This window comes from Neolamprologus brichardi, chromosome 10 (genome assembly GCF_056152115.1).
Source record: "Neolamprologus brichardi isolate AB-2024 chromosome 10, ASM5615211v1, whole genome shotgun sequence".
Taxonomy (NCBI): Eukaryota; Metazoa; Chordata; class Actinopteri; order Cichliformes; family Cichlidae; genus Neolamprologus; species Neolamprologus brichardi.
Window position 1 is genome coordinate 21,343,222 of NC_142113.1, and position 11,644 is coordinate 21,354,865.

Genomic DNA, 11,644 nt, shown 5'->3' on the forward strand with positions numbered 1-11,644 from the left:
GGATGGAATTAAAGTGCTCATTTACGGCCATCTTTATTGTAGTGCTATTACCATAATTTACTGTTTTCTTTAAAAAAACAAAACAAATGTCTAGTTTTCTCTTCAAAAGATAAATCTTTTCCACCTTCTTCTTCTTTCTCAGGCCACTCTTCTCTCTTCCCCATAGAGGATGGTTTCCCTGATGATGAACGTGGAGACCAGGGTCTCGCAGGCCTAGGTTCCCCACACTGCTTTCCACACCAGAACGGAGAGCGCGTGGAACGCTACTCGCGCAAGGTCTTTGTTGGAGGACTGCCCCCAGATATAGATGAAGGTGCAGTAGTAACATAATTAATATCAAGAGGATTGAATTCCTAGGTTACTTTTAGCCTTTTATGTAATTAAACTTAGAACATGGGAACTTGAGGGAAAATGTAAAAGGTTAAAAATAAATAAATAAATAAAGCAATCATGCCTGAAACACACAGGGCTTCTTACAGTACACCCCCCTGTAATTTACTGTGAAATCTGAGCAGGGCCTCTGCTCTAAATCTCCCCTGGTGTTTTCTTTGAAAAAGCTATGGGCTGACGATGAGGATGCATTATTATGATTTTTTCATTTCAGATGAGATAACAGCCAGTTTCAGACGCTTTGGACACCTGTTTGTGGACTGGCCTCACAAAGCTGAGAGCAAATCCTATTTTCCTCCCAAAGGTATCTTAAATTCCTTAAATTCACAGCTTGTTCACACTATGCTGTTTTTTTTGTTTGTTTGTTTTTTTTGGCAACTGACTTCAGTATTCCTGGGTAAAGCAGTGTGTGATAATCTGCTACAATCGATATCTATACATCTGAGCAATCTGGTTTTGTCTTCAGGCTGTTATCTGAAGCATTTGTCATCTCTGCTCAGATTGTTTGTATGTTTGTAAAAGCTTATGCCTTCCTGCTGTGCAAGCAGAGTGTCGTGATCAGACATGCTTTCACAGTAATCAGCAAACTAAATTCCAGCACAATCCTCTGTCAGTACTCTGCGGCCCCAGCAGCGAGAATAACCCTCTTGTGTTCTGTGCAGGCTATGCCTTCCTGCTGTTCCAGGACGAGAGCTCAGTGCAGGCTTTGATCGATGCCTGCATCGAGGAGGATGGCAAGCTGTACCTCTGCGTGTCCAGCCCCACCATCAAAGACAAGCCGGTCAGTGGGAACACACACACACACACCAATTTGCTTAAATCTATTGGTGTTCCCACTGAGCTCAGTAAAACTTAGTAGACTAGAGCTAAAAAAAACCCCAAAACCCACTTGTTGGTTTTGTGTGTGACAGGTCCAGATCCGCCCATGGAACCTGAATGACAGCGACTTTGTGATGGATGGATCTCAACCTCTTGACCCAAGGAAAACCATCTTTGTGGGAGGAGTTCCTCGCCCGCTCCGTGCAGGTATCCTTCATTTTTATGCTGGTATTTTTCCGCCAGCTGAATTAACAACAAATGAGTGTTTATAATAGAAACATCTGAGGAATATTCTGTGCATATGCTTTGTATCTCAAGTGTTTTTTGTCAAAAGCCTTTTAAAGGTTCTTATTTCCCTTCCCTTTGATTCAGTAGTCTAAATATTTTTATAGCATCAACGACCAAATGAGAACAATAAGTAGCAGTCTTCTCTTACTTCCTTTTCTTTCCCAACTGTTGAAATATCAGCCGTAAGCAAACTGCTTCCTTCTGTGAGACACAATGTGATCAGCTTGTGCTTATAAAATTAGACCCGCTACAGGGTGAAGCTAAAGAGACACCGACCTACACTGGTTATTTCAGGAAGTAGTCTCTATGACACACTGTGCAGTGTTTAAAAAAATAAATAATTATTTTCCCTTGATAACAATGTCACGTGTACTGTGTGTTCAAGTTTATGCCGCCTTTGTGTAACTGTGTCTTAAACCTCTGTGCTGCCGTTTTAGAAAGGAACAAAGACATTAGGTCCAGCAGTGCATTAAATATTTTATGACCGTGTGTAATAACTGGGTTTAGATTTGCATTTTAAGAAAATCCACATATTAAAAAGGACCGTTCAGACTTTTTAATGTCGTAATAAGTAAAGCTGAAATGTAAACTTGCAGGGATTTTGTTTCCACAAACTGCATGCTTGTTAAAAAAAACAGAAAAACAGTCATAAGGACGGTCAGTAAATTCAGGGCACTACTTTCATATTTACCCCGTGAAACTCTGAAGGACTTTAATCCGTCCACGTTAATGGTTTAAACTCTCAGATGAACAGTTCTCATCAAGTATGTGTTTGTGTTTTCTGGTTACACTGGCATGAGTTTATGTAAACCTCTGTATCCACACAGGTAATTGCTGGATTTCTGTGTCCTGCAATCTTTGTGTCGGTGTGCCGTCTCCATCTGTGCATCAAACTTGTTTTTGTGAATGTTTTGTTGATCTACTTGTGTGCGTCTTCCTCACCCTCCCTTTTTGCAGTGGAGTTGGCCATGATAATGGACCGCCTGTACGGTGGAGTTTGCTACGCTGGCATCGACACAGACCCCGAGCTGAAGTACCCCAAGGGAGCGGGGCGGGTCGCCTTCTCTAATCAGCAGAGCTACATTGCTGCTATCAGTGCTCGCTTTGTACAGCTGCAGCATGGAGAAATCGATAAACGGGTGAGTGGAAAGAGGAAAAAAAAAAAAGCTCAGTGTTTTTCTGTCTTCCCTCTCGGCCCCCTCCTTTCTTCAGCTTGCTTTCTGCTCTTACTTGTGGTGTTTCTTTCAGTTGCGCAAAGGTGATGCAAAGTTTTAACAGTTTTAACAGTTTTTCCTGGAGTAATATAGTCATACTATACTGCATTTTATACAGAAATCATCTAGAATATGAACAGAAGAGTATAAATGACTGCTGTTAAATTTAGCTTCAGATTTTACATCCGTTTTAACCTTTATCCAGGCAGAGTAGTTATAATAGGCGTGCTGTGTTTGTGATGTAACTGGAGCAGAGAGTGATTTGTGTAACAGAATAATGTAGGTTCACCAGAAATGATTGGATGTTTTTAGCTGAAATATATCTTGGTGTGGTTGAACTGGGCTTAAGATTTTCATGTCTTCGCAAGCTGTAAAACTGCTCTAATGACGACTTTTCTGTTGAAGCAATAATTGAGATTTTTACTTGTAGAACTGCCTGAAATTCAGACTTTGTAACTGAGTGAATTGTTTTTTTGGTCAGCAATTAAAAGAGCTATTTTGACCAGTTTCAGTAGTAAGAGTACAAATTTGTTAACAACTGCTTTTTTTTACATTCATATGTGTCAGTGAACCAGCATGCATAATACCAAAAACCCTGAAAGTGAAGCATCTAAATGGAATTTAGCCTTCATTGAGTTCATTTATCAGTGCTATTCCTACTGTGACCTGAAAACTATTCTCTATAAAAAGGCTATGAACTCCAGAGCCTCGCTCTTTCAGTCAGCAGCAGAAGAATTACAGTAATCTCTACAAGCCTGTATATGACACAAATTCTACTGACAATAGGTGAGTTAAGATAACGTGAGACTCAGCAGATGTATGTAAAGTATAGGTAACATTATAAGATACGATACTGGAGTAATGGTATGCTCTTTTAAGATTTGCATAATTGTGATGTTGTGCAAATTTTGTGTAATGACTGCCTTGGTAACGTTCACCTCCCAATACTACAGTCATTCATCAGTGAGCAGGAAAGATAAAGAAGTAAGAGGTGTTCCAAAAGGTCATAAACAGGACGTTTACAATGCAGAAAATTTTTAGTATTTTTAGTAACAGTGAAGTCAGCAGTGCGATATTAACAATTTTAAACATTCTTTTGAATACTGATCAGGAATAGGAAATTATTATCATTATTATTATTATTATTATTAGTAGTAGTATTAGTATTATTATTAAGATATGAGTTCTCTATTTTCTTGGTCACATTATTTTCTAAGTGTGACCTGCAATGCAGATTTTTTGATAATTCCGATTTTATTTCTAAGAGCTGTAACTGACAGCATACACAGAAGAATTTCAGCTTTTTATTCATTCTGCTTTTTATAAACAAAAACAACCGCAACACATTTATGCAACAAAAGAAATGTCAAGTGCTCAGATCATTTTCCAACATGTTTATAAATTCACCAGACAACAGGACATCAACAATTTTCATTTTTTTCTTTCCATCTGACTTCACAATTTTCCTCATAAGTGCTTACATCCTTTGCTCATACTGAGGCTGTTAGCTTGGATAGCTTTAGCATTTACCACTTTGGCTTTGTTAGCTTCTTTCATCTGGGTGAGGATGATTTAAGCCTCTGATTGATTTTGTTGTTAAAAATGTTTGTGTGGTCATTCCCGTTCTCATGGGCTACTTTGGCTAAATTTGTGTATTTACTCACAGTGAAGAGCTTTCATGCTAACGACATGTTTGCATGTGACACGGAGTAAACCTGCAACTATTTGCATGTGCCACTGTGTGCATGTTGCACATGCATGGACTGGGCCTGCTCGTTGCTAGTCAGGGCCACAAACAGTAAAAATGGTCCAGTTCCTGTCACTAGATGGTCAATCACTGCATCTTTAGTTTAATTTGTGTATGTTGAAGCATAGACTGAATAAAGAAAGCACACTGTGTGGGGTGCTAAGTTAACAGCAAATCCTGGCTAGCTTGGTTAGGAGGAGGAAAGCTCATACAAACACCTGCTTCCTTATTCACAAGGGATCGCGATGCCCTTCCTGAGACAAGCCCACAGGGATTTGTGTCTCCTCCCAGTCTCGAACTCTGGATTTCTTTTTTTGTCTGTCAGGCCACCACAGTATGGAGCCACTCACACACACACATCTACTAATCACTGGTAAATAACGGATTGAGAAGATACTACAGTCTTCCTCACCAAAAGTGAAGCTTCGGCAAGTCATATTATTTGTCAGCGAAATCAAGATAATGTTTTTCCAATAAAAATGGTAGAAAAGGCAAACAGCCCAATCGTAGCAGATTGTTAATCAGCTGTAATGAAATTAAACTGTGCATTGTGGTCAAAATTGAGGTCTGTGGCGTCTGCAGTGAATGAAAGTTCAATTTTGAGCCCAGGCTGATTCTGTGACACTTGAGATTGCTCGTCATAAAAACAAATGTGGTTAAGAAATGCTGAACAAGTGCAAAAAAAAGACCTTTTTTTTCCTTTGTGGAAATATTTTTAATGACCAATTGCTAAAAAGGATTACAGCAGTAAGGCACCTGTGATTTTTTTTTTATTAACATTAACTTAAAACAACGTGATGCAACAGTAGGAAAGGGAAAAGTAAATGGTGAGACTCTCATCAGAAAGATGGAATTACAAAGTAACAGTAAGCTGGCTTATAGACATACACTCTCCCCTGTGCATCACTCATGTGTGTGGAATAGCAGACCCCTCAAATAACAATGAAGGCTGTTACATAGAGGTGTAAATGCAGTGAATTATTGATTGGATTAATTCACAGTATTAAAAACAATATTTTCTTTCCTGCTTACTGTAATGATTCCAACTCTAAATAATAAAAGCAGCACCTGTTGTGGCTCACGTTGCACCTTGCTCGTAGCATGTATGGATTTATTTATTTATTTCTACCTCTTTTGCAGGTGGAAGTGAAGCCATATGTGCTGGATGACCAGCTGTGCGATGAGTGCCAGGGAACTCGCTGCGGTGGGAAGTTTGCGCCGTTCTTCTGCGCCAACGTCACCTGCCTACAATATTACTGCGAGTACTGCTGGGCGGCCATCCATTCGCGCGCCGGCCGCGAGTTTCACAAACCCCTGGTGAAAGAGGGAGGCGACCGACCCCGTCACATCTCCTTCCGCTGGAACTGAGCGGAAATTAGAGAGGGAGAGGCAACAGAGGAGCAGGAGGGCAGGTAGTGCAGGAGTCGCAAAATCATTGTACAAATAAATGCACTTTTCTGTTGCTGGTTCCTTTTTGCTCCACTTTCACCCGACATTTTTTGCAATTTCTTTTGTTAAATTAATATTTAAAGACGGAAAAGAAAGATTGGATTTATATCCAGATATGTCAAGGAAGCAAAAAAAAAGATGTGTAATATGATTTTATTTATGTTTGATTTTTTAAATATTTTTATTCGTTCTAAAAAAAAACGTATATAGAAAAGTTTGAGGTGTGATATGGTACTCTGCTATTTTAATTGGGATATTTTTCTAAACAGTGTATTTAATTTTAATTTTGATACAAGAGGCCCCGAAACAAATACTTGTCATTTGACATTCAGCTGACTTGTTTTGTAGCAGAGCTCTTACATTTTATTTTGTATTGAGTCTCCAGAGCAAATGCTGTTTGAACAGAATATGATTGGCTATTTATTTCTGAGAGGTAGGATTAAAGTGCCCCTATTTTGCATATTTGCATATGTTTAAAGTCTCACTGTTTCATGTGAGGGAGGCGGGTGTTCACTCAAATTGATTTTGTGAAGTCCAAAAACAAGATTTGGGTCATACTGTTCACTGCTGCGGTGCCTGTCTTTAACCCTCTGTGTGAAACTCTCCATTTTGCCTCCTGTCTCTTTAAGGGCCCCCCCCCCCAGTGACATAGATAAGTCACAAAACAAAAACCTTTGACAGTTTCAAACAGTACAGCAGTATTTTTTTGGGAGAGAATAGCAACATTTAGCATGGCCTTTGTCACTTTGACATATATATATATATATATATATACACACACACACGCCAGACTAAAGGATTTGGAAGAACCCAAAAGGCATAATAGGGGCACTTTAAGTTTGCTATTGATAGCTGAGGCTCCAGAGCAAATGTGAATTAAAAAGGGTGTTGCTAAAGAAGAGTGCACTTATTTCCAGTTTAAGTACTGAAGATACACAGTACGTAAGACCCTTAGTAGTTACCAAAGCTGAATCTTAATTAACTCTGACGAGCAGAAAGAGCCCACTGCAGAACGAAATGGATTCGTTTTCCCCTCCCACATCAAAAACGTTCGAACCTCTCGTTATGATTTCCAGGACCATACAAACATTTTGATGTTACTTGAAAATCTAAACAAAATTTTAGCAACACTGATTAGGGTTTCGATCTCCATTTTGACATGCAAAAACTAATACCTCAAACTCCGCTGCTAATGTGCCGAATACAGAGAGAGTGAGAGAGAAAAAAGAAACCAAGAAAGAAAACATCATCGCTCTCTGGTGTTCTCCTTTCCTCAGAACTATAATCAGAGGGAAGGGATACAACAGGCAGAGAGTGATGTAACTGGCACAGTTTTCTACTCAACTTGCTTCATCACCTCCTTATTTTTGTAATCAAACCCAGGGTTGTGCTAGTGACAGAGCATCGTAAAGTATACAGTGTATTATTGGAATGTATGGTAAAGGGAGGCTACAGGAGAGACAGGCTTAGTGGTGAAGAGAGAAATTCAGCCCCAGATCCCTTCCTCGTGTCTGCCTGCGGCCTCTGCTGCTAAGCTTACAGCTAACAAACAGAAGGCCTCATTCGTGGATCACAACCTGCTCGAGGCTTGAATCCACGTCCTTCAGGACCGAGGTTAAGGCAACGTGTCACTGAAGGACGGTATTGCAGTTTTTAATGGGGCTACCACCAAACAGGAAATACCTGTCTGTGTTAGTTTTGTTTTAATGCATTTGTGCAATTCTCCCAAGTCTTTAATGGAAAAAAAAAAAAAGTTTTACTTTGCATCCAAGAGTTAGTTACATTTAATGAAAGAAGCAATTAAAAGTTTATCTGACTTTGGAATCGTCATCACATGTAGGGATCTGCCCTCGAAGCCAGGTCCCTGCCAAGCTAATCCAACTCAGCATCCAGTGTTTTTGAAGCATAAATGAAGATAGTCTCTGAAGTGTGCTCTACTACTGCACACTTGTGACCCACATGCAGTTTGCTCTCCATAACGAGATTGCAGGTCCAGTCGACTGTAGCCAGCGGCTTTTGGGAACCAAAGATGGCTGTGCAGTAGTGGGTCATACTGTAGCTTATTACTTGTGTGGAAGTTTTGGTTTTTCTTTTTCATTTTCTTCAAGGACGTTTTGCATATATATATATATTTTTTGTTTTCCTAAATCTGTGATTTCTACCCAGTTTTGCTTAACTGTCAAGCCCTGATAGACTCCAGCGAACCAAAGATTGGCCTTGAACATCGTCTTTACAGAATGCATTATGCATATGAACGATAGTGCCGTGAAAACCATCAGAACATCAGTATGGGGGGGGGGGGCGACATACAAACAAGGCCTCACACTCCCTCCGTAGCTCAAAATGGAGGCGTGTGCTGTCAGTTAGGCGCTAGTTATTTTTATCTGAAATGGATCTGTGCGTTTGGGAGAAGTAACACAAAAAGTACACCTTCCCACGGCGAAAGTAAAACTAATCCTTAACTTTGTTCGAGTCACTCAGTGGTAACCTTATTAGCCGAGCATTTAAATGTCAGGGAGTTAGTACAGAAACTTGATTATTACACACACACTAGTGAGAATCCTCATATCGGCGCGGTGTTGTCGGCACCAGTTTTGCACCCTGGACATTAGTTTTGTGGGTGTGGTGGGTGAGCATTTTAGAAGTTAAAACACTTTGTGAAGAATTTGCTGTTAAATGAGATGAAAAAAAAAAGATTATTTTATACATGGCCTGCTGATTTTTGGTACAGTGTTTTCTAGCTAAATTATTTTGTCATGCACATATAAACATTTATTATGCACTACTTTTCTAAATATTTTTTTTTCTTTTTCCAACAGTCATTTTAGGCACATTTTTCACAAATGGGGAAACTCCTTTTTGCAATACCTCAATTTTTCACATTGTGAAAGGTAGCTTTTGTACTTTTGTTACTGAAAGATCTGCATATATGGAAATGTTCATTTTAGGAAAAACAAAAAAAGTTGAGTGATTTCAATATATATTATTTTCAATTATGCTTTTTATACATTTCAGTGCTGAGGAATCTTTACAACTAAGTGCGCACTTGTGTTGATGCGACTTCAGATGTGCAGAGGAGAGACCAAAGAGTATCGCTCTCTTGGTCTTAGCTTTTCTTACACTAGATGTTTTCCAGTCGATCTGGTCAATAAGAGCATGGCGAGAAAAAGAAAGGAAGAAAGAAATATAATTTGGGATTGATGTTAATGTGTCTAAAAATGGCTATACTAGTTGGAAATGGTAACTTCTGTCTTGGTTTCCTCTCCATAGATGGAGCATAACTTATTATATAAGGAGAATGCAAAATTTGGTTCACGCTTAACGCTGAATCTCGTATCACAAGAATGGATGTTTGGTGTTTAGATATTTTAATATTTGAAAAAAAAAAGTATATATATATATTCTTGAACTTGCCAACTAGCACCTATTGTAATCCTTAGCATGCATGACGAAAAAAAAAAAGAAAAAGAAAATGACAAGTACAATGAATTAGCTATTACAATTAATTGTTGTGGTGTGCACCAAATGTTTCTCAACTATTCAGTTAAGGACACCCCGAACCCGCTCTCACCTCACCCCTCTTCCCCTCTTCCCATGTTCCCGCCCCACGTGTCGATTTCCTCGCTTCCCCATTCGCAGACCTCTGCAGGATGCACGTGACAGAGAGATAAAAGAAACCTACCTTTGAATTGATTTGGCAGTGCAGGACTTTGAGCATCCTTTATATAGAGAACACTGTTTAAAAAGACTTGAGAACCTGTCCCCGCTGTCTGTCGAGGTGATCTTACATAGACCTATCTGGAGGAAAGGGGAGCTTAAAGACTTGAATGTGGTAAATGTTGCAAGTTAACTTCAAGTTGTTATGTGCAATACTTCTTTTGAACCTTTTTCCAGATAAAGACTCTTTGCAATGTAATTCTTTAATGCCATTTTTAATTGCAGACATTTAATTAAAGAAGATGTTAATATGTTTTTCACAGTCATTTTCTACTGTTATTGTAATCCTTTTCATGCTGGTGTTTGTAAAAAAGAAAAGAAATCAAACTATTTGTACTAATATAAATAATTGAAGTTATTTTTAAAACATTAAAGGTTTTGTGCTCATTTGCTTATTTTGTTTATTTTAAGCTACTGTGATTGATTGCATTGTAATTATTAGGTCAACAATGTATTTAGCTGTTTATTGGTATATTTTTAATTGGAATGTATAATTGATTTTTATAATTTTGATCAGATTTTTGTTATATTTTTGAGGTGAAGCTTTTAATATGTTAAAGTGTCTAGTTTTTACTAATTGCTATATTGTGCTCCACAATATATGGTTCACATTTTCTGAAGGAAAATAAATATTTAAATATTTGTCTGTTAATGATGTTACTTAATGGCAAGATTTCAATAGTTTTTAACTGTGTATGGGAAGGTTGTTGTATTTATTAATAGCATTTTTTTACTTAAGATATCACCTTAATTTTTATTGTCATTTCACTTTATAAGTTCCTATTTTTGTATTTTCCTTTCTAATTAAGTTATGTAATACGGATATGTCCATATTTCTAGGAGTTGGTCTGTAGAAGTGCTAGTGAAACGAAAAAGAAAAATCTAATGTTATTTAATTGTTTGCAGCCAACTATTTATAACAGTATGCATAATTTTTAAATATTTGTAATGTGAAATGTTGAATGAAATAAATCTTAACTGTGATGAAAGCCTGTGTGTGCTGTGATTATTTATGACTGTTGTGTTGTCACAGCTTTAAACCTTCAGCTCCTTAATCAGTGTTCAAATCTGGGTGAACGTTGAATAATTTAAGAGGAGTGTCGATGCCTTCTCTGGCTAAAGGCATCCGCTGTCCGCCTGATCTTCTACAATTCACAGGAATTCCCACTCCTAGAGAAAACTGCACACGACAGTCATCTGATGGCTCGAGGTCGTATTTGTTGTTTTATGGGATTTTTCTCGATGACAAGAAAACTTTGACTTTCCTTCAGTTTTTCACGCATTCAACAACTGAGAAGAAGAATGAGCTGAATGAGAGAATATTATTTTCCTTCTTATTTTTCAAAGATAACCGGAGAAATTCAACATGCAGGATTTTATTTGTTAAGGGAACAAAGTTGTCTAAACCTACCTGGCTCTGTGTGATAAAGTAATAGATGGTTGTGCCTTGGCAACATGAACTGCAATCATGGCTTTCAGTAACTGGTAATTAGTCTTTCACATCTCTGTGGAGGAATTTTGGTCCACTCTTTTTTGCAGTGTTGTTTTTTTTTTTTTTTTTTTTTTTTTTTTTTAAAATTCAGCCACATTGGAGGGTTTTCTGGCATAAATGGTTTTCACACCAGATGTAACTGGTGTAAAAGTTATACTTTTGTCCCATCAGTCCAAGGAATTCTTTCTCCAGAGTCTTGAGGATCATGAAGACGTTTTTGGGTTTTTTTTATATATATTTATTTATACGAGACGAGCCTTTGTGCTCTTTTTGGTCAGCAGTGATTTATTTCAAACTCTCCCATGGAGGCCATTTTTGCCCAGTCTCTTTCTTATTGTGGAATCATGAACTCCGACCTTAACTGAGGAAAGTAAGGGCTGCAGTGCTTTAGATGTTGTACTGGCTCCTTAGTGATGTCCTGGATGAGCCACTAGTGGTGGTAGGTCGGCCACTCCTGGGAAGGTTCACCACAGTTCCAGGTTTTGTCCATTTGTGGGTAATGGCTTATTCGTCATCTGCTCTTATGTT

At 38.3% G+C, this 11,644-nt stretch overlaps 1 protein-coding gene across 3 annotated transcripts in view; it reads left to right on the forward strand.

Moving 5' to 3' along the window:
* Nucleotides 1–10,613, forward strand: part of cpeb4b (cytoplasmic polyadenylation element binding protein 4b) — a 34,017-nt gene extending 23,404 nt beyond the window's left edge. For all 3 annotated transcript variants that reach the window (XM_087847409.1, XM_006784946.3, XM_006784947.3), the window contains 6 exons: nucleotides 143–313; nucleotides 605–694; nucleotides 1,053–1,171; nucleotides 1,302–1,416; nucleotides 2,455–2,636; nucleotides 5,599–10,613. In XM_087847409.1, the coding sequence (XP_087703535.1) occupies nucleotides 143–313; nucleotides 605–694; nucleotides 1,053–1,171; nucleotides 1,302–1,416; nucleotides 2,455–2,636; nucleotides 5,599–5,826 (905 nt within the window). In that variant the 3' untranslated portion in view covers nucleotides 5,827–10,613. The remainder of the gene's footprint in view (nucleotides 1–142; nucleotides 314–604; nucleotides 695–1,052; nucleotides 1,172–1,301; nucleotides 1,417–2,454; nucleotides 2,637–5,598) is intronic.
* The last annotated feature ends 1,031 nt before the right edge of the window (nucleotides 10,614–11,644 follow it).